The sequence below is a fragment of the Scomber japonicus genome, chromosome 24 (genome assembly GCF_027409825.1).
Source record: "Scomber japonicus isolate fScoJap1 chromosome 24, fScoJap1.pri, whole genome shotgun sequence".
Lineage (NCBI taxonomy): Eukaryota > Metazoa > Chordata > Actinopteri > Scombriformes > Scombridae > Scomber > Scomber japonicus.
Window position 1 is genome coordinate 6,380,292 of NC_070601.1, and position 23,439 is coordinate 6,403,730.

The 23,439-nt window shown below is 39.8% G+C and overlaps 2 protein-coding genes across 2 annotated transcripts in view; one reads left to right on the plus strand and one right to left on the minus strand.

The window, feature by feature from the left end:
• LOC128354173 (sodium/potassium-transporting ATPase subunit alpha-1) overlaps positions 1 to 9,561 on the minus strand; it is a 45,963-nt gene extending 36,402 nt beyond the window's left edge. The window contains exon 1 of the mRNA XM_053314437.1: positions 9,543 to 9,561. The gene's annotated coding sequence lies outside the window, so the exon portion shown is untranslated. The remainder of the gene's footprint in view (positions 1 to 9,542) is intronic.
• On the plus strand, positions 7,115 to 22,197 carry obsl1a (obscurin like cytoskeletal adaptor 1a). Its single transcript, XM_053314434.1, has 23 exons — positions 7,115 to 7,529; positions 7,608 to 8,309; positions 9,537 to 9,806; positions 10,230 to 10,490; positions 10,939 to 11,244; positions 11,508 to 11,774; positions 11,851 to 12,126; positions 12,549 to 12,663; positions 12,993 to 13,153; positions 13,266 to 13,538; positions 13,631 to 13,906; positions 14,048 to 14,323; positions 14,461 to 14,736; positions 14,828 to 15,103; positions 15,895 to 16,164; positions 16,306 to 16,572; positions 17,435 to 17,701; positions 17,788 to 17,900; positions 18,021 to 18,174; positions 18,488 to 18,649; positions 20,807 to 20,911; positions 21,010 to 21,276; positions 21,547 to 22,197. The coding sequence occupies exons 1-23, from the start codon at positions 7,115 to 7,117 to the stop codon at positions 21,822 to 21,824; spliced, it is 6,033 nt and encodes a 2,010-aa protein (XP_053170409.1). The 3' UTR covers positions 21,825 to 22,197.
• The last annotated feature ends 1,242 nt before the right edge of the window (positions 22,198 to 23,439 follow it).

A 23,439-nucleotide genomic window follows, 5' to 3' on the forward strand; every position in this document is an offset into this window, starting at 1 on the left:
AAGAGAGGAAATGAGAGCGTGAAAGAGTCAGCTGAGACTGATCAGCTGAAGTTGAAGGGTCAGCATTTGTGGCAGATGGTTGCCAGCGGCGACCCAGTGATGTGACGGCATATTTCTCCTCCCACATCTGTCTGAGGGGCCCCCTATCTGTGTGTTCGTATGTGTGTGTGTGTGTGTGTATGTGATGGTATGTAATTTACATCCACATCTGCTCCTAAAGACCTTTGCACATTACGTAACTGCATGAGCACAAATGTCAGTGTGCAGTAAATTGCTCTCATCTCTGCTGCATTCAGGTCAGCTGACTTCCAGCAACATTGCTTTACATTACTCAATGAACAGGCATAAAATGTCAATGAATTGTCATCATCTGTGTGTAGCACCTATAGGCTTTCTGAATGTGGTACGACATCCAGATGGGACGATGCCAACGCTGTTTATTGTGTAACTACATTTTCATTTATTAAAAATTTGCTTTCAAATCTGCAGAATTTAATTAAATTTAGATTAGTGATGTAATCAATGTACATATAAAGGTCAAATAAAATATAGAGTATGAATATTTAAATAAAATAGTAATTAAATGACTCTGTAAATCTGAAAAAAATCTATAAAAAATAAACATTGAACTGTAATTGATGCTGTGACTAAGTACATTTACCCATTTAGTGCAATTCTGAAGTACTTTAAATATTGTACATTTTCTCCACTATATCTCACAACTACAATTAGTAGGTAATTTGATGATTAAGATTTTTAAAACCTTAAATGAGGCCATAAAATATTGTTGAAATGAGCTGTAATAATCTAATATTCAAATACATAGAATAATATAACTGTCAGGAGCTGCTGATCCTGCATTGAGTATTTTTACTTTGAACTTAAGTACATTTTACTGTCAATATTTCTGTACATTTTAGCACAGAACTTTCACTTGTAATGCACTACTTTTATATTTTTGAACTGTTACATTTACTTAAGATGAGGGACTGATTATATTTGGGTTCTGGACTGTTGATTGGACATACCAAACAATTTGTAGATGTCCCCTTGAACTCTGGAAAATTGCCACATGTTGACACTTTATTAACAAGACAATTGATGGACTAATGAAAAAATAAATTTGATTCATCGATAATGAAAGCTGCAGCCCTAATTCAATTTCTACATAAAAAGTCATTCTGTTCTTACTTTTTTTTTCTAACTGTGACTTGCAGATTTGTGTAATCTGATTAAATCAATAAACTACATTTTACATGTAGCTTAATGAGCAAAGACAGATCATTTGGAAACAGATTGATCCAGGCACACTGCTCTTCAAAGTGCAGAAGAGAAGACACAGTACTCCTCTGCCCTCTATCAGCTGTGAGTGTGTGTCTGTTTTTCTCATCAGGGAGCCTTTATCCTCGTCGCTCAACATCTGCTTCTGATCATGAGAGGTAATGCAATATTTATCCAATGCAACATCTGACCCTCATTATTAAAACAAATACAATATTGAGCTGACTTAAGGCCAAATCCAGGATCGGAGTGTATCAGCTATACGCAGCAGAACACATAATACAGGTCTGAGTTTACACACAATACAAACATGAACTGCTCAGAGCTTGGGGATAAATGCTGGTGTAGCTAACTCTCCTGCTGTGAGCTCAGAGCAACTTTTGATTGAAAGTTAACAGGAGAATGAATCTGCATTTGAATCAAAAGCCCTTCACACATGTGCAGAGATTGAAAAGACCGGTTTAACCATTTTGAAACTGAACTGTTACCCTCCCAAAGCAGTTCAATCCATGGGAGTGGAAAATTTTGACCTAACTTCTGATGGTTGGCAAGTTCAAACTTTAATATGAGAGGTGCTGACTGGAGGCAGAGGTCTCACCAACCCTTTAACCTGAAGGTCACATGCTTGATCCTCAGGAGGACAATAAGTGTTCAGAAAATAATGCCTGCTCTGTTAGATTAAAGAATAAGTCTTGTGGTGTCAATATTTTTAGGTTTTAGGTTTTCCCATACTGCTACTACCTACTGCTGCTCTCAAGACTCAAGCTAATTAATTCCTAATTCATCCTTTTTTTCTTTTTTTACATATCAGTGATTTTGTGCTTCAGTTCAGTTATATTTCATTGATTGTTTGATTTTTTTTTTAGTGCTGAAAGTGCTGAAAGTGTGACGATGACTGAAGAGGAGTGCTAAATTTTCAAGCAGCTGTTTAAGAAATACAAATTATTTTAGTGCCATAGTCTGCACTACCACTAAATCTGGGGCAGATGTTGAATCACAGCTAAAATTATTCCTGGTGGGGAAAGAAATCTAATAATAATTTTTTTTTTGAAAAACAACTGGGGCTTAAATACATGCTCTCCTCTATCTGCCTCACACACATCCACACAGATGTTGTTTATATTTCTTTTTACAAAAAGGCCCTCCTCCTGTCTTTCCCAGAATCCCTTGTTGTTTCTCCCAGCATGCTTGCAGGTTGCAGGGAGAAGAAGGAGGAGCTAAAATGTCAAAGGTCACCTGACAAAAATGTTTGATCTTTCTTTCCCTCTCTGCATGTCTCTCTATCATCTACCACTTTCTCTACCTCCCCCTTGTTTCTCAGTATACACGAACTTTTCTCTTTCAGTGCACTGATCGAGTTCAAGATTGAGGGATAGAGTTCTGTGCTGAAGTGTGTACGTGCATCTCAACACACTCCTTCAAGTCTCTGGGGTCATAAAATGCTTTCACAGATTTCCAATAAGAAGTGAGAGTTTCCCACATAAGATCATGAGGACTAATACAACTTTAGTTCTACAATGAGACGCTATGTTTTTACAGTACAATTGGTTTCAAATGGAGTTGCACTTCTTCTTCAGGGACAAAAGGTCATTCAAGTCCCTCATGAACAAATTACACTTTTCTGATATGATTGTTTACATTTTGTTTAGATAATTTAGCATTAAATTCATATAATTACTTTTTTCATTATAGCCCCACTGCAGTTTAAAGAGTCAATGACAACTTAAATCTGGATGTTACTTCTTATGGGCACTTATAATGATCAACATGTGACGTAACGAATCTTTACAGATCAAAGAACCAAATTTGTGCTGTAATCAGTGACCTAAAGACTACTTGCTTGCTCATTTTCCTTCATATTATGAAGAGTTTACCTTTGATTCATTTGGTCTCAGGTTCAATGATTCATCCTCTGAAAATAAATCTTTAGCTCCATCTACTGGGCAGTATTTTTAAAATATACACAACATCTGCCACAGGCCACTTTTGGGGACAAATTTAAGATTTAGGACCATTTAATTGGTGATGGCTTGTCTGATTGGGAAAAAGCTGATTTTTGGGTCAGTGGTTAAGGTTACTGTTAGGTAAAGGTATGGGTTAGGGTCAGTTTATCTGAACTATATTAGCAGAAATGTATTTTCCCCCTTTAATCCTCTTATCTATTTCACCACTGAAAAAAGGTCACATAAATTCCCTTTAAAATTCAATGAAATTACAATTATTCAATTAGAATTACAATAGCTCACTAGTACTGACATCTAACTAAAAGACATTGGCTGACAGATGAAAACAACCCAGTTAAAGTTGAGAGAAATCTGGGAATGTTGTACAAGTTGAGTCCACTTTTTATATTAAATGCACCGCTACTCTATCATTGTCAATGTTAGCGTCTCTGCTCTAAGCACCCATTGTTGTTTTAACCTGTAAATGAGCAATACGGATATGTTTAAAGCCACATACGGTTAAGACTTGATCAGGTTTACACAAGGATGTAAAAAAATAACAAAGCCAAGACTCTCTGTGGAGACAAGTGGCGATAAGTGCAAAGCTGAATTTATACTTTGAATGTTGTATATTTTGGTTAATAAGTTAATAATCTGACTTTACCTAATAGGAAGCAACATTTGTAGAAAGAGGGATGAAAAACATTGAACTGAAAAAGGTTTACTTGTTCTCAAACTGTGCTGATTGACATCCAGTTAAGACACCCAGGGTCTCTGTCAATCCTCTTCAGCGATTGATATTGAAACCCAATCTCAGGACAAAGAGCAACACAGTGCTTTTGATTCCTGGTGTGGTCATCGCACCTAACAGCTGCAGAGATGACTGCATGGATGTGAATGTCAGAGGTACCAGCAGCCTTAAATGGAGCCATCACTGTGGTGTGAGTCCTCCAAATGACACGGCGATTCATTCAGCAAATAGTTTACTTACATACTTTTTAGATAAGGTCAAATGTTTCTGTTTAACATCTAAAAAAAAAACCCCTCTACATCTGTCCATATCTTTGAGTATTCTTCGTTTAATGGGAATTTTGGAGCACATCTGTGTTAGAGATGGTATGTCAAGTGGAGTCAACGAGCAACCGTCACAAAGGGATTGAAACTATGCAACCTACACTGAAGGTCAAATATCTATGACGACAGTTTGCAGTGTGTATCTGTGGCTTTAGCTGTTCGAACCACTCCATTTGAAGAGATAGCTTAGAGGGCTATTGTCTGAGAATTCAGGAAATGAGTGTCAACGCTGGATTCAAATCTGTGATGGTAAGAGGCCATTGTTAACCACATAAGTACAGGTACTTGTTAGGAGGAAAAAATATTTTTAAAAACTACACATTTTATAGAGGTGTCCATCCATTCTTCAACCCTCATATCTCAGTGTCCTGTTCTGGCATGTAACTCCTAAACCAGTCCAGTATCATTATGTTATGCAATGATTGGCTGAATTTGAGGAGGTGTAGGTAAAGTTTAAAATTTCAAAATGTAGATTTCAGATGCATGTATTGAAGCATCATAGGACAAACTGGTCAAATTAGACATCATATTTGATAAAAATCTAAAATGCCACTGTCCACTTTCTCAAATATTACTTTATATAAGTTCCATCTCGATTAGCCCAATAGAGTCCTGTATCAAACATTTTTCAGCTTATCAAACCTGAACTATCAAAGTAGTTAAATTAAAAGAAGTGATAAATGAGTATTTTCTTAGACTGTGCTAGGATGATTATTATGATAACTAATAAATAACAAAAGGTTCCTGAAACATATTTTTGACCATGTCGAACCTAAACTGAAGGTATTTTATGAATAAATGTTCTGAGCTTTCAAAATTATGTCATCCTAAAATCCTCATTATTGTCTTTTTGTTTGTATTAATTCTTTAGATCATAACGCCATAACAAACCTTTTCTTGTATTGATGTGACTCTAATTTGACCCTATTTATGGGTCAACATGACTCATGACTCAAGGAGCTCTAGCAGGTGGGGTGTCCTTTCTCTTCTGAGGTTTATCTCGGGATATCTTTTGAGCTGAGTGATCCATCTCAGAGCTCGGCCTCCCCTCTATCTTTAGTGAGCCAAGGTCTGTGAATGGAGAGCCTAACTTTATCTTGGACCACTGTCATCGAAGCTGCTGGTATTTTTAGGGGGTGGCTTGCAGTGGCAGCAGCTGCGAAAGCATTTAATGCCCTCCACCCCCTATTCCAACTCTCTCTCTCACTCTTAAGCTGTTGGACAATGACAGTATCAGGGCTGACAAATAACCCAAGCACTTAGCTGGAAGACTGTGGTCATTTTCCTCTCTGCCACCAGCAACTTCACACCAAACCAAGGGGAATAATCAAGACATGATACTACGGGTCACCAAGTGTGAATGGAAGACTTTACTTTACTGGCTTTGACTTTCAAAAATCAAGAGAAACATCTGATGTGACGCAGAATCAACAAACAAACAACACCAACCAAAGGCTGGAAAAAGTAACAAGAGCTGAGGCATCTCACAGAGCTTGATTATTGTCCAGAGCAAACAGAACGGACATCTGCCATCTACAGGTCAAAGATTAATTTAAAAGGAAGGCCACCGGTCATCTGGATTAAACTGAAGCAAGCTTGAACATTATGAGGGCACTGTCTTTAAGTAAACAGCACAACAGCGTTGGTATGCTTTAAGAGGGGGACTCACAAGACTGGTAAGTTTAGCCTTTTTCAGGGTTAAAGCACAATTTTGAAGGGTATAGATAACATTTGAGAAGTGTACATTTTCTGGTAAATTTTAGCCAGTGCACTATGTTGATATCCTTTCTGACTTTATGTGACTCTGTTGGTACTGATATTTAATATTCAGGCCTACTTAAGTGGAATAATTTCTATCCATGTGCCAACAATACGATCTGTGAGTAGCTTAATGTCTTAACTGCTCTTTATCACACTTACTTAAGATTTATGTGAGGTTGTATCTTAATTTCTATTTTCCATCCATGACTTGAGCACATATGATCTGTCCTTGGTGTGCCACATAACAGAGGATGGTCACAATTCTTGATGCCAAAGGCAAGATGGTGACAACATGAGGAAAAGAAACAAATTAGCTACATGTGAATGACAAACCATTTTCACTGACTCCTATAAAATTGATCAACATCTCAACAAGCTCTAATATCTATATCAAGAACGATCAACTTAGCCTCAGATAACAAATGACACATGTTGCTGTACATTAAAGGTGCAGACAACATAACAATGCTACACTTCAGAAACAATGAAAATCCATCAGAAGGGACACAACTGGAAAAACTACAGTGCACATGCATACATTGATGGGTCAGTTTAGTCTTAGTTTGTGACTGCAGGTGTGTCACTGCAGAGTTTGTGTGCTATGTGACACATGGTCTCTGGTGTCTTTTTTTGGACAGACTACTTTATAAATATACTCTTCAATGAGTTACAGCACCAGCTGTAAGACAACCTAGAGTGGTTTACGTTTGTTCAAAACCCCCTAACTAAAGTATGAAATATGATAAACACATTACTAAACATGTTTAGTAGTAACTAGTAACAGAAATATACAGGTCAATGTGTTACAGCAGCCAGAAGTAAAACTGCATTTCAGTCAATATAATTTGGGGAGTTAAGTGTTTAGATTGTGATTTTGGATTTAAGTCCAGTCACAGCTTGTCGTCTGGGCTAGTTCAGCAAATGTTTGAATCTTTGTTTCCATTGAACTGGATTACCTACTGAAATATACATTTTTTCCTCTTTCAAAGATACTAAAAGAAAGACAAGAGGATTATTTTGAGAAACAGAGAAGATCATCAGAGATTGATATTATCATGGATATTTTTGGAGGTGCTCCTCGTGTTTTGGGCTACCCACGGCCTGTATTGGCACAGTGTGGCACAGTTGCCACACTAAGGTGCCAGATTGGTGGTGACCCTCGTCCTGATGTGATCTGGGAGCGTAAAAATGTACAGATTGAGAGTGAGGGACGCTATAAGATCTCTGAGGATGGAAAAGCATACCTGCTGACTATTACTGGAGTGACCGAGCAGGATGCTGGCCAGTACATCTGCAAAGCTAGAAATAGCATAGGTGAAACCTATGCAGCAGCCTCCCTTAAAGTAGAGGGGGAGGCCCAACAACAGGAAGGGTTGCAAAGGCAATTAGAGGTCAATGGTGTGAAGCAACCAATAAAAGAGAATGGAGGATTAGAGGGACACCTGAATGGCTACTGCACAGTGCAAAATGGTGAACACAAGAAAGAGAATGGAGAGGGTCGGAACGGAGAGCACAAGTGGAACAGCAAGTTTAACGAAAAACATGAAGAGATTGATTTAACATCTGATGATAAACCAAGATTTCTCATCAAGCCCCTCTCATTGCGTGTGGACAGAGGCGAAGATGCCGCCTTCTCCTGCAAAATCTGGGGCACGCCTGTGCCTGAGGTGGTATGGGAAAAAGATGGCAAGAAGCTGAATGACATCTTTGAGAGCTCCCACTTCAGCGTGAGCAAACAAGATGGTGGCTGGTTCCAGCTCAAGATCTACAGGACGCGTATGCCAGACAAAGGTGTCTACACCTGCAAGGCCGTAAACTGCAACGGTGAGGCCTTGGCTGGTGCTGTCCTTCTTGTTGAGCTGGTACCTGAGCGAGATGAGAATAAAATGGCCTCAAACAGTCACACTAACAGCCAATGGTCACCAAAGCACAGAGGCGGGAGACTCAGTTTGTCAAAGGCTAAAGAGGAACCACATGTCAGCTCAGCTAAAGTCAAGAAGTTTGCAGTGGCAGAGGGGAAACACGCTAAGTTTCGCTGCTTAGTGACCGGGAAACCAAAACCAGAGATCATTTGGAAGAAAGATGGCATGCCCCTAGAGCCCGGAAGGCGCCATTTGATATTTGAGGACAGAGAAGGTTACTACACGCTGAAAGTTCTGTACTGTAAGGTGCAGGATACTGGACTGTATGTGTGTGCGGCATCAAATGCTCTGGGGAACACCCTTAGTGCTGTTCATCTGTCCGTCAAAGGTAAGAGATGCTTCCCTGTTTGTACTAAATCTGCTTTTCCTGCAATCCTAACTCAACAAAACACATATTTCTACACAACATCAACTTTAAAATGACATAAAATATTCTTCAATTTGTCACTTAAATGAATGTAATTCCAGAATAAATAAATACAATGGTTTGATTTTAAAGCAAGCTATTATTTTGTGATGGTTTTGGATTTTCTCCAAATGCTAATCTTGAAACAGGACTCTGAATAGACTGTTTAAGCTACCTGTTCAGGGTGTACCCCACATCTGGCTTCTTTAGCCTCCTGCTACTTTGAACAGCATAGACCAATACAGAAATATGTTGCCAGATAGATAAAAAACAAATACCCATTTAATTAACAATGAAAAAATACTATACAGCATCAGAATCTATGTATACGTGTAAAAAAAAAAATTCTCAGCACTTAAAGTTGATGAAAAGCTCTTCTAAGTTACTAAAAATGTTTCAAAATATCTCAGAAACTAACAAGATGCTAAAGAGAGACAAGAGACAGTGGATGTAGCAAATAACTAACAACTGCAGATCATCCAAAATGAATGACTCATTATATGTCTGATGCAGATCTCCAGCCACACAGAGAAAACATTAGGTCATAAGCTGCATATGTCGAGGGTATTTGCTTTGCGTGTTTTGTAAAAATGCATGGCATCACCTTTTAAAGTGGTTAATTATTTTGTCCTAATCCCTTCGTAATGGGCAGATAATTCTCTGGGTCACATAGCTTTTCATATGCATAGTACTGCACTGTGCCAGCTGCTTCTATCAGACATGTCAGTGTAGTGTCGGGTCAACATGCCAGTCCTTAATATACAGATAATAATCAGTGGCATAACAGCAACAGATCCTAGTTTAAACCCTGCTCTTGTGGGATTAGGGATTAATTTAAATGGCAAGCTTTTGGTAGAAAATAAATGCAAAGAGTTTTAGAGATTAGTTGGCAATTATTTTTATTTGCAAAGTTCTTTTTAAACTTGTTTAATGCTTTTCAGTATTTTCCTACTGTCTGGGTAATGAACTTCAGCCAAATTGCTTTAATAGCACATCCAGCAAAAGCTGAAGTCAAGAAATATCACTTAAATGTACTGTTCCCGCTGTCATACTGCAATATTTCCTTGTTTTCAGAACTTAATACATATTTGTGCTCATTCAATCAATCAAAACATGCATACCTTAATATACATTTACATTGTTCTTCAGGCCCACCTGTGCGCTTCAAGTGTCCATTAAAAGACGTGGAGGTGAGGGAGAGGGATGTTGCTGTACTTGAGTGTGAGGTTCCTGAAGAGTCGGTTCTTACTGCCTGGTACCTGGAGGACCAGAGGCTGATGCCCAGCAGTAAGTACGGAATGGAGCAGAGAGGCACCAAGCGAAGACTCACCATCCATGATGTTGGCACTGACGACGATGGAGTGTATCTCTGTGAGATGCCAGACGGAGGAAAGAGTATTGCAGAGTTATCAGTTAAAGGTATGTTTAACGTTGGTATGTTGCATTAAAATTACACCATATTTGCGGTCTGGGATGAACTTACTAATTCAAACTAAATATGCTATAATTACATTCCTCAAATGTTTGCAGCTAAATGCTAAAACTGAACTCTTCAACAAAGGTTAAACCTGTATCATCTCAATGTCCACCATTTAAATAGAGCTATATTAAAGAACCTCTTGGTAATATGATCCTTTAATATTTCAAGTTGAAAATGCTTGTCACTTGGGGACCAGGTTACTGGCTAAACTGGCTCTTCAACAGAGAAATGTATCTGCTTGATGTAAGTGTAAATCTACAATGTAGAGGAACTGAATGGAGAGTATAAGTGGAACAACAAGTTAAAAAAACAACCCATTAATAAATACACATTCTAAAAAAAGTAATGTCTTGTACTCACAGGTACTATCATTCGTAAACTTCCCCGGAAGCTGGAGGTCCTTGAGGGTGAGAATGCTGCGTTCTGCGTGGAGGTGGAAGACGACGACATGGAGGTCCACTGGTTCAAAGATGGTCTTAAGTTGCATGAGACACATCAGACGATCCTAAAGTCTTTTGGGAAAACTCATATTCTGGTCTTTGTCAATGTGGCCTACCAAGACTCGGGGGTAGTGACCTTTGTCGCAGGGAGATCCAAGACCTCATCACGTCTCAAAGTCAAAGGTATGTTTAGTTTAGGTTAATGGCTACTTGTTTGTTTCATGGTTTTCAGAGTTACTTTGAAAGGGATCCTGAGTAACTTACACCGTGCAAGTGACAATTTCATTATTTTCATTTGTTACCATTTTTCTCTGACATTTTGACATGTAAATGTTGTTATATCTTGAAAATGACCCATATAAAGAGTTATGACAATGATAATTACCCTCTTCAGCTCAAGGCATGTCGATCTTATGCTGTATCTCTAAATTCATTGGTCTTATCAGTGCTATAGAAAAAGATAATGATTGTTTTGGAGACTTAATTGGGAGACTGTATAGTAGGGTTGGGTCCTAATAGCTTCTAATAGTAGCTGGTAAAATAACCTTAAAGTTCAGGGTCTAACAAACTACTTCTCAAATCAAACCTTTTCTTTATTAATTCAAGATCCTTCATCCTTCTCCCCTTTTAGCCACAAGACATTGCCCTCCTATCTGTCCTGTTGGAGTCAAAATGGACGTAGAACGCCCAAACAGTGCTCTCCTCACCTGGGTTCCTGCCCCCAACAGCCAGACCAGCACCCGCTCCATCTTCGTGGTGGAGAGACAGGAAGTGGGCTCGCAGGAGTGGCAGAAGTGTTTCACCTCGGAGTCCTCCACCACAGCCGAGGTCACTGGTGACAGCGTGCCGTGTGAGGGCGACTACCGCTTCCGTGTCTGTTGCATCAACAAATATGGGCGAAGCGGCCATGTGGAGTTTCAGAAAGTTGTCCATCTGGGTGGGTAACTGTGAAGTAGAGTTGTACATGTGTTAAACCTGGTCTGTATTGAGGTCCTAATGGTCAAAGTCTATTGTCAACCGTAAAGTATCATGCTAACAAATTTGTCACCACTTGAGGATTCTTTCCACAAAAATATATTTTTGTGTGTGTGTAAAAACATATCCACCAATATAGTATTCACATTTTTTTTCTGGATGCGTATGACATGCTTCAAAAATGGACTATGTGATTGTTTGACAACTTCTAATTCTGTCTTTTAGTTCCTGGGCCAAAAATTCGCAGTCGCCTCCGAGGCTGTGAGGTCACTGAAGGAGAGGATGCTAGTTTTTCCATCGAACTATCTGCCTCAATGGTTGGAACCTGGTTTCTGAACAGTGCTCAACTGAAACATGGTGGACGATACTTGATAAAACAGTCCCAAACACAGCACTCATTGGTTATCCATGAAACTCTTAGTACAGAGGACACAGCAGAGGTCACATTCATAGCCAATGGAGTCCGGGATTCAGCAGTTCTCAATGTTAAACGTAGGTGTAAAAATCGGGCAATTCTGCTAAATGCTATAAAATGTTATAAATATTAATGTTGAGTTTGTTTTTACAGCTGCTGTGGTGAAGTTCAACCCTCTCCCAGAATTAGACACCATGAAGAAGGTGGAGCTTGGTGATGCCATTGTGCTCTACTGCGAAGTCTCACACCCCTTTGCTAAAGTATCCTGGTTCAAAGATGGTGAAGAACTCCAGGTGAGCGATGGCCTCAACATCCAATCAGATGGGAACATGAGGAGGATTGTGATCCAATCAGCTGACCAGTCTCACTCGGGAGAATATACATGTGAAACTTCAGGGGACGTCATCAAATTTAACGTGGACGTTGAAGGTAAAAGGTTTCTGAAAATCGGATGAATTTTGGGTCTAAGCCAGGATTTAAGAACTCATTCACATACTATATGTAACTATATGAAATACAAAATGCAATTTAGACAAATGAGTGAATTGTTTTTGTTAACTGATAGAAATTTTTTTCTTATTTTTACAAATAGAAATTTAATAAGCAACATTAAATTGTCACTTTTGGCTCTGGGATTTTGTAATGACATTTCTCACTATTTTTCAAAAAAAAGTAAAGACTAAACAATAAATAAATACATTTTAAAAATAATACTTTAATCAACAATGAAAATAACCACTAGTCGAGTTTGTTTATTTGGTCTAACCAAATTGTACTCAAGAGGTAAGTTTGTCCTCCAGTACCTTGTTTTCCAGCAGTTGACATTCGTCCTCTTTCCTCTGTTTTTCCAGGTCCTCCTGTGAGTTTCAGCCCAGCACCTGAGGAAGAGCTCCATAAGAGCAGCATGGAGCTCGACCCCGTCGTTCTGCTCTGTCACGTCTCCAAAGAGGATGCTGAAGTCGTCTGGTAAGGAGTAAAGTCCTATTAAAATAAATGTATAAAAAAAATACCTATTATCTTTAGCTTTTATATGTGCCCTGTTTCAAATTCTGCTTTTAATTATCATGCATTAAGTGTTTTGTGACATGTTGTTTATTTACAGACAGTATCAGTGATTTTTGAATTTACAGCCTTGAAAATGGTTAACAGAAAATCAATAGATATGTCTGTTTGAGTTATTTGCCAACCTTTGTGTTTTGGTAGTATATGACTGAAATCTTAAAATGGTTATCATATGAAGTGTAATTCAAAACCCTGTCTTTACAGTTGTCTGTGTCTGATTTGGTGTGTCCCAGGTATAAGGACGGCTGTGAGATTCAGCCCAATGACAACATCACTCTGCAGGCAGAGGGAACCATGAGGCGGCTGATCATTCGCTCTGCAGAAACCTCAGATGCTGGCAGCTACACCTGCCAAGCAGGAAAAAACAGCATGGAGTTCACAGTCAATGTCAGAGGTACACTGCAGGGACCTGGCCCTAATAGTGTTAAAGCATTTCTAAGAAACTTTCTTGTTAATAATATGAATATGAATTGACCTAATTGTACCTCACACAAATACAAACACAGAGCCTCCAGTGATGATTGTGGACCCTAAGGACGATGTTGTGATGGAGAGCTACATCTCAGAGCAGATCCACTTGCAGTGTGAATTGTCTCGCTCCAGTGGGAGGGTGCGGTGGTCCAAGGATGGTCAAGAGGTAGAGGAGAACAACAATGTCCAACTGATATCTGAGGGTCCTTACAGGAGGCTGGCCATCCTCTGTGGCAAGGCAGAAGACAGTGGAGAGTATGTCTGCGAAACAGATGGAGACTCTGTCTTCTTCCAGCTTAATGTAACAGGTGAGACTGAAATTTCCCTTTGTGTGTACTTTAGATTATATGTCTACTATAAATGTGTGGATGGTTACAATAATATCCTCTTTCTGCACCAGAGCCACTAGTACGAATAATTCACCCCAGTGAATCAGAGATTGAGCTGACAAATTTGGCCTCTACGAGGCTGGAGCTCAATTGTGAGATCTCGCAGTCGGACGCCCCTGTGAAGTGGTTCAAAGATGGCCTGGAGGTGGAAGAGGGCCCTAACCTGATCCTAGAGATGGATGGGGCCCAACGCTGGCTGGTTATACCCATGACCACTGTAGATGACACAGGGGAGTATGTATGTGACACTGAAGATGACTCCATTGCCTTCTTGGTGACTATTGCTGGTAAGAATGAATTATATCAGTTATTATTTAACACAACGATGGAGATATTCACTAAAATGTATCCAATTTTGATATAATTCTTATCATTTATCAATCTTTCCTCTTTTCTTTTTAATGACTTTATTCCTCTTTTTCATTCAGAGCCACCAGTGGCACTTACTCGCCCCCAAGACATGGTTGACAAAGTGGAGAGTGTTGCTGGGAAACCAATCGTGCTTGAGATTAAAGTGTCTAGGACCAATGCAGAAGTGAAGTGGTGGCTAAATGGCAAAGAAGTAGAGGAGAGCAGTAATGTGACTATCACAGAGGATGGGTTAATTCGACGTCTCACCATCCAGTCTCCTTCTCCAGCTGAATCTGGGAAATATACCTGTGATGCTGTTGATGATAGCATTGATTTCCAGGTCGAAGTTTCAGGTAAGAGGCAATGGTCAATGATGAAAACAATATGTAACCCAAAAGGCAATCAATCACTGATGATTGTATGATTACATGTTGACACCATTTTACCATCATATCATGTTAATTCAAAACATGTAATTCTGCATCCTTAGAGCCTCCAGTGAATATCTTAAGAAAGTCAGAGATGAAAACAAATCTTAAGTCTATGACTTCTGATGACATTGTGCTGGAGTGTGAGCTCTCCAGAGCAAACGGCATCAGCAAATGGTATAAGGATGGCTGTCGTATTGAGGATGACGAAAGGTTCTGCGAGGAAGAGGAAGGCGCTTTTCGTTCACTGGTCATCCTCAATGCTGAACTTGGAGACTCTGGAGAGTACTTCCTTGATGTTGGAGATGATAATATCATGTTCCAGGTTACTGTAGAAGGTAAAATTATTATTTTTTTATTAATTTAACAAACTGGTTAAAAAATGTGCCTTAAATTATAAAAACTGTCCTTTTCCTCTGTTGGTCTCAGAGCCTCCAGTGACCATTGTGGGCAACTCAAATGACGCAGACTATCAGGAGTTGGTAGCAGGAGATGACCTAATCCTGGCCTGTGAGGTGTCCCGTGCCAGCGCCCCTGTTGAGTGGTATTGCAATGACAGACTGCTCATCAATGACTCCCGTACCTGCATTGAGTGCTATGGCACTCTGAGGAAAATTATGATCTCAGATGTCCAACACTCAGATTCCGGGAAATACACGTGTGATGCTGTGAATGACAAGATGATCTGCGTTGTCAGGATTCAAGGTATGAACCCTATGTGGAGGTTAAGACTTTGCACACTGAAAGAAATGTATATACTTATGAATCTAATATTCACCTCTGTCCATTTTCATGAAAGAGCCACCAGTTACATTTATACACAAGGAGGATGACATTGTAGTGACTGGTTATGAAGCAGAGAGCGTGACCTTGACAAGCTATGTATCCAAGGAAGGTGCTCTAGTACGCTGGCTCAAAAACTGGACACCTATTGAGGGCGAACGCTACAAAATGCTCATGGAGGATCATGAGCGTACTCTCACCATTGAACCTCTGAAGCGCTCTGATGCGGGCGAGTACACCTGCGATGTCAATACAGACCAGATTCACTTCAGCCTGCTGGTAAAAGGTAAAAACTTTTGTTTTATCTTGTCATCTGAAAGCATTGCTGGTTTAAAAACTGATAATAACTTTGAAATTCTGTATCACAGAAATGAGAATCAGGTTTACAAGACCGCTCCAAGACACTGTGGCCCATGCTGACGGTATGGTGACCATTCGTTGTGAGGTGTGCAAGCCAAAAGCAGACGTCCAGTGGCTGAAGAATGGCGTAGAGGTGGTTCCAAGCAGAAGGTTTTCCATTCGGGCAGATGGAGTGGAGAGAAGCTTGACCATACACCGATTAACAAGAGAGGATGCTGGGGAGTATGCCTGTGAGTCCAAAGATGACAGGACTGTGGCAACGCTTAGAGTGGAGAGTAAGTATGCCCGAACTCTGATTTTTTGTCATTTCAACAAGTAGTAGCAGGTTTATAAACTTCCTTCTGTCTCCTCAGTGCCTCGGGTGGTGGAGTTCCTCACTGAGCTCCACAACACCACCGTGCTTGAAGGAGAAGATGCCACCTTCAAGTGTGTGGTTTCTCCTGAAGATGTCCAGCTGGTCTGGCTCATGGACAATGAAGTCATCACACTCGGCGACCGTTTCCAGGCAACACAAAATGGCCTATGCCAAACCCTGGTAATCAAAAAGTGCCAGATGTTAGACTGTTCCAGAATCACAGCTGAGGCTGAAGGAACGATGAGCAAGGCCAGCCTCAAAGTTCAGGGTAAGACCCCGTTTAAGGGTAAAAGAGAGGATATAAACCTGTCTGTGCAATTCCATTTATTATCTAAAACTTTTTTTTTGGTTTAAGTAAAATCAGCAGTGCATTGTGACCTTTATTTCTGTCTCTCCCCAACATGATCAGAGGCTCAGGTCATGTTTACTAAGAAAGCAGAGGCCGTCATGGCAGAGGAATTTGGCGAGGCCACCTTAGAGACTGAGATCAGCCTTGAGTCAGGCGAGGTACAATGGATGAGGCAAGGGGTGGTCATTCAAGGCAGTCCCCGACACACACTGGCTCAGAATGGGTGTAAACGTAGTCTGACCATCTACAATCTGACTCTGTCAGACCGTGGAACCTACCGCTGTGAGACTCTGCATGACAGGACACAGGTCAAGCTCAATGTAGAACGTAAGTGGTCCAAACTGGGACTGAGCGTGGATTATGGACTTTTCTGACTCACACCATTGCACATAACAGCCAAAGACATCCCATTATCTCCATCTACAGTACTATATATTACATTCCTGTGTGACATTAATTAAAGACACATGTTCAGGGGCACCAAAACAATGAGTTTCCGTTCTCAGACAAATACTTAACTTGATGAGGTTTGAGGCCTAATCTCTTCAACTCTACCACAAAATACATACATATACATAAGCAAAGAAAATCACAAATGTCTGAAATATTTGTTCTGTGGTTGACAAAATTGACAAAAATGTTTTGCCCTTTTCTGCCAAATAATACTTCTAAGGTATATTGTTCTATATAACAGAAGGGAGAGGCATTATAATAAGTATTAAGTATTTAGTCAATGTAATGCAACACTCCCTGCTGTTTGTAATAAAAGGTCTTGAATTGACTGATCCACTCTTCTGACCAACTAAAAGACAGTACATATTGTTTTTCACAGTAAGTCACACTTGAAAAGATACTGAGAACAGCAAGCTAAACCTGTAAGTGAGAAAAGGGTTTTGAAACACAGCCACGTTGTTATACAATAGTGATACTGAGTGACATTGTGATAATAGACCTTGGTGTCATTTTTGTCATGTGTTAAACTTAGCTCGGCTATATTTGAACCACCTCTTGTTGCCCTTGAAACACAGTCTTTTTAACAATGTACAGTGAATGTGTTAGCAATACCTTAAAGTCTCTTTTCTCAACTTATGTTATTACATCCCATTAAATTCTTAAAAAGTACATCATCTTATGTTTTTATAAAAGACAAATCTAACCACACTGCTCTCTCTCACCTCATCCAATCTAGCCCGTAAAATCATCATCCGTAAAGGCCTAAATGACCAAGAAACCTTTGAACGAGAAACTGCATCCTTTGAGGTGGAGCTATCCCACACTGATGTTGAGGGCATTTGGCAAAAGGACGGCATCAGGGTGAAACCTAACAACCAGTGGCGGGTGAGCACCAATGGGCGAGTCCATGGCCTCACTCTGTCCAACCTCACCCTGGAGGACACGGGGACCATCCTCTTCTCAGCTGAAGGGGTGCGAACAATTGCCAGGCTCACTGTCAAAGGTAACTACCAGCTTATGGAACTAATTAATTTGATTAAGTTTTTGCTTTTATGGGTCACTGACTGATTGGACTGAATAAATTCACAGAGACACCAGTCACTCTTCTGAGAGCACTGGCTGATGTCCGTGTCGAGGAAGAATTTCCCGCCACTTTGGAGTGTGAATTCTCCAGACAAAATGTTGAAGTCAAATGGCTCAAGGTAAAACACACCTATAAATACTTTTCACTATATGTTTGACCACAGTAGAAAAATGTTGGAATGTTTTACACTATGATAAAGCACGAGGATTACCTCTGTCCATTTCCTTGTGTGAATCAGAATGGGACGGAGCTGAAGCCAGGGAAGAACTGTCGGATATACTCCATGGGCCGGAAGCGGTTCTGTCAAATCCAACTGTGCTCCCGTGCTGACTCTGGCACCTATACATGTGACACAGGGGAAATCACCACTTCCTGTTCGCTGGAGGTTTATGGTAAGTGTCTAAACACTTATGGACATCTGCAGTAACACATATCCTGTGAAAACTTAAAAACAACTTAACATGAAAATTTAAATTCCTGCCTATGTTAATAATTTCAGGGCTCATCTAAGTTGCACACTGAATTGTGTGCAGCCACTGAAGTAGTTTAACTTGAGCTTATACAATGCCTCCCCCTAGAGGTTAAAGGAAGTGGTGTAATAAAAATTGTGTCAATACATCTGATAAAAAAAAATTATACTGTTTAATGAATGTCTATTTATAGCCTCCAATATCCCTGATCTAAATGTATTTACTGACCTCACAGAGCATGAGTTGAAGATTGTGCAGGATCTGGAAGACCTTTACATCAAGGAGGACCAGAATGCTGTCTTCATGTGTGACGTTTCTCTGGAGGATGTTGCCGGAGAATGGTACAAGGATGGCCACAAGATCCGGCCCACCAGCACCATCAAGACCCGCACTGAAGGTTAGAGAAACACGGGGTTGAAACTTGATAGGAATAAATGATTTTGACAAGATTGAGAAATAATTTCTTACACTTCATTAGGCTGAGTAACAAATGTACCAAAGGTGTGAAAACATAAAGCATATATGTGATGTTGAATATAGAGGTGCTAGGGAGAATAGGAGAACCACAAGTGAGATGACAGAATGATAAAACAGTGAAATCTGGTTGATTAATCTCAACTCATGTATTTTTTAACTTGTACATTTATAACTGTACAAAGAATAAAATGAAAGCAACTTTAACACTTCCCTAAGAGATTAGATCTGAATCACATATCAACACAGAAAACGTAATGATAACAAATAAAAACAATTCACACATACGCTAAAATAGTGACACCAGCCTGCAAGAGGACCTGTGGTGGGCAGATGGGGCAATGTAAGGCCTGGGAAGGAGCTGAGACTTTATAAATCCATCCATCCATCTGCATGGGGCACAACCAGCCACTTTTCATAGATTATCCAAGTCTCTGGAACTCCATAGGAAGAATGAACACCAGTCTTCTAAAAGATATCTCCTCATTTGGTTCATTAAATCATTAAGTGTCCTCTTGCATACTGCTGGGAAACATCTGGTTTCAATTGTTCTTCTAATAAGAGTTAACCACTGAACGCACGCTGTTCCGTCTACGGAACGGGACGGATGTTAGGAGGTAGCCACAAGTTCTTCTGGATGTTTTAAACACCAACCCTTAAACATATATATTCATGCTGTACATCGTTGGAAAGCTTAGATTGTCCTGATTCATTCAAGACCACTCACGACTTATATGGTTGCTCACAGCCGTAATAGTATTAGCAATTAGCTCGGCTAGCCCCTGAGCTAAGTGAGAAAAGCTGTAATGCCTACATACCTTCAAAGTCTTCCCTTTATCCACAACGTTCATCTTATGACTCAGCACTTTCTGTACAGCACGCCAAGTATCCATTCTTGTGAAATATGAAATCCGTTTCCATAAAACCGAAATACTTTCCTCAATATGTCCATGTATTTAGTCCAACACGTAACGTAATAACACAAATAACAAACCATATACGGTCCGTTTACGTCATTTCCTGACCTGCACGTCCATCTCAGAGTACACGTGACTAGATGTTTACGACCGTGAGCCTCTTCCGCTTCTGACGACACCACACACAAGCCAATCGGTGTTTAGGATTAGGCAGTACATGTTTCTAAAGCCAATGAGGACATGTGACCGACAACAATGACGACATGGCTTTGATTGACAGCTATTCCAGCCTATGGAAATATTCGGTGAAATGAAGTTGATAACCTTTTAGCCAATAGTCTGAGGTTTCCAACGGCGTATGACACTAAGCTATTAAGTTTGGCTGTCCATAAACAAACTCCAAGCGTAACCGGCGTGCGCCCTGTGCGTAAAAGAGTTGAACCATATATCATTACGCACTCGGCATTTTGGTACACGGTCGGTTCTTCTTCGACTTGACATATGACTTATACCAAAATAAACAGATAGATAGATAGATAGATAGATAGATATGGCCAAACAAAAAAATATGGTTATATGTAATAATAATAATAATAATAATAATAATAATAATAATATGGTGTCAGCTTTCATTAGAGACCAAGATTTTGATTGTAGGCAAAGGGGATGTGAAGTTATAGGTGTTTGATTGCGGTTATACAGCTTTGGTAACCAAGTGTCCATTTGGAGTCTCCAAAAAGGACCTAAGGAAAACGCATGGACATACCTTTTGAACAATAATTCTGAAAAATTCATCTTTTGGTCTTTTGACTCCAAATTTGGACTGCATGAAGCCAAGACCTGTGGCTGTGGCCTCATTGTGTCTATATCCTGCTGAGAGGTCCCTGAATGTCTGTACACATGTCATTGTAAAGACAAACCTATGGGCGAGTAAACAACCCCATCATTGTAACCTCTGCCACTCTTTGTCAGTAAGTCACAGAATCACACAGACACTTTTACAAGAATCCTGAGTGTGTTTCCTTTCCAATGATAACAGACACATCTCTGAGTCTCAAACTATGTGGGATCTGTGCTGCTCACAACTTGGGCATGTCGTTTAGGCTAACAGCATAAAAAACAGGGGCGTGTGTTAAGTGGTTAATATTGTGTTTCTGTTACAGGGACCAAACACTTCCTGCTGATATGTAACGTCAAAGCTGAAGATGCTGGAGAAATACGCTTCACAGCCAGAGATGTTGAATCTACAGCTTATCTCGAGGTAGAAGGTATGTCCGTATTTACCCCTATAATATACAACTTGCTACTTTTCTTTGGCATGTTAGCAGCTTAAAAACCTTCTATACAAAATCTCAAAACTTTTCAGAACTCCCAGTTTCCATCGTTAAACCCCTGCGAGACCGGACAGCCCTGGAGAAACACCGGGTGATCCTCGAATGCATAGTCTCCTCACCCCGCTGCAGTGCCATCTGGTATAAAGGCAGTGTGGAGCTGGATCCCTCCGATCGAGTGGACATCCTGGTTGACGATTGCTGCCATAAACTGGTGATACAGCAGGTGGCCATGGAGGATGAGGGCACCTACAGCATTGAAGTTGGGGAGCACACATCCAAAGCCAAACTCATGGTGGAAGGTAAGTTGAGCATGGAGCAAGGACTGCGTAGTTATGTGTCATTTTAAGCAATTTATGTCAAATTTCATTAAACGTGCATTATGTTGTTTACATTACATTTACTCCTCTAGCTTACAAAATTACTATAGTTGGGTAGGGTTGTTTTTATTATCATTACTAACGGGTATAAAAAAGACTTGCTATTTCATGGTTTTCTAAAACCTGCAACCCAAATACAAAATACTTTATTGCCTTACTGTATATCACATCTTTTCTTCTGTGCTGCTGCAGCCCAGGCACTCACGATGGTCAGCGAGCTGGAAGACGTGGAGGTGATGGAGTCTGAATCAGCGTCTTTCCAGTGTGAGCTGTCTGTTGCCATAAACAAACCTCCAGTTTGGACTTTGAACGGAGAAACCCTTGTGCCGGGCCCCTCTGTCCGCCTGGAAAACCACGAGACGGTCCACAAACTCATCCTGAAAAACACCAGTGTGGACATGAGCGGGGTGGTGAAGTTTACCATGGGCAAAGCCAAGAGCAGTGCCTCACTCAGTGTTGTGGAAAACTAAAAGAATGAAAGGGAAAAGCAAATGACTCTGAGAGAAAGAAAATGATGAGATTGACTGAAAAGTGGGAATTGCTCATTGTGTTTGGATGGCCTACATTTGAGGGTTCAGTTAAAGTTAGACTTAACATTTTAAGCCTGAGGCATGTTATGTCAGTCCAGTTATTCCTTTTTTCTTTTTTACAGTGTAGATGATATGTAATTCCCTAACACAGGTCTAGTTGACTTTACATTCTTGTATTCTGATTAAAACCCACAGAAAATGAAACAGACTAAAAGTCGTTAATTACATTAAGTCAAATATGCTTAACAATTCCCTTTTCTTTTAATAATAACTTTATCTCCAAACGTGAGGACATTACTGCTTGTTATGGAGCTTCTGGGGAAATACACTGAAGGTAATTTACACTTTCACTCCACTACATCTCAGAGGAAATTATTGTACTTTCCACTCCACTACATTCATTTCACAGCTTTGGATGAAGATTTGACACAATGGATAACAAGCTTTTAAAATACAACACTTGGTTAAAGATGAAACCAGTAGCCTAGTTTCCAACCTTTTGTCTTTTGACGTAGAAAAAGCAGTGTACAGTTAAAAACCTGTCAACTGTTTTATCCTTTTCCTCTCCCATTAATCATCTCATGACCCCTCACATTTACCTGGTGACCCTTTGGCAGCTGACAGGCAAAGTTAGAAACTAGGCTCGCTCTGGTGAAGATAGAAGTTAGACAGTTTAGCAGCTGACGAGCTAATGTTTGATATTTTTCTTCAGGAATATGTTAGGTAGAAGTAAAAGTCAATATTGGACTTACATTCATGGCGTAGGCAAAAATACCCAACTCCCTCTGAGCCGTGCCGCCTGAAGGAGGTTTAAGCGGCTGTTACAGCTGTCAATCACGATGTAACGTCCCTTTTTATACCGTCAAATAACTAATTAAAAACAAACGTATCTGAACAATTAGCTCTTGGATCAATATTCGTGATAAGAACGACCTAATATGACAGAAATCTTCATTGTGAAAAATGTATTTGACGTGTATTTATCATTTTTAATTTGGCTCATGTCCCATCTGCTAACATGAAGGGGCGGGATTTATGAGCTATACTGCAGCCAGCCACCAGGGGGCGATTTTGACTTAACTTTTGGGGAGCAGTCATGACCATAGACATATGTCTTCTACATTTATAAAGAGTCTATGGATATGACAAACATTACAACATTTATAAAGAAACAAGAACAAAACATGTGTTTTTAGTTTTGATATTATGTTATATTATATAGTAGAATTAACACAATATGATAATACATTTCAACCCTTATCAGGTCAAATTCTTAGATTTTTGAGCAGCCTGACATTTTGACTTTTCCTAACTGTATATATGATGAGGTATTCAGGAAATTTAAAATAGATTTGTGATTTTGTAATTCAAAAGTTAATCATAGAGCCTAATAATGAAGGGATACTATGAAGGGTCAAAATATATAATATTAGTGTGTTATCACATTATAGCACTATTAATTTTATTTAAACAGCCATGATTCTGGTTTATTATAATACTGCATTAATATCTGAAATTTAGATTTTGGGCTGCAACACAATCACTTATTGTGACT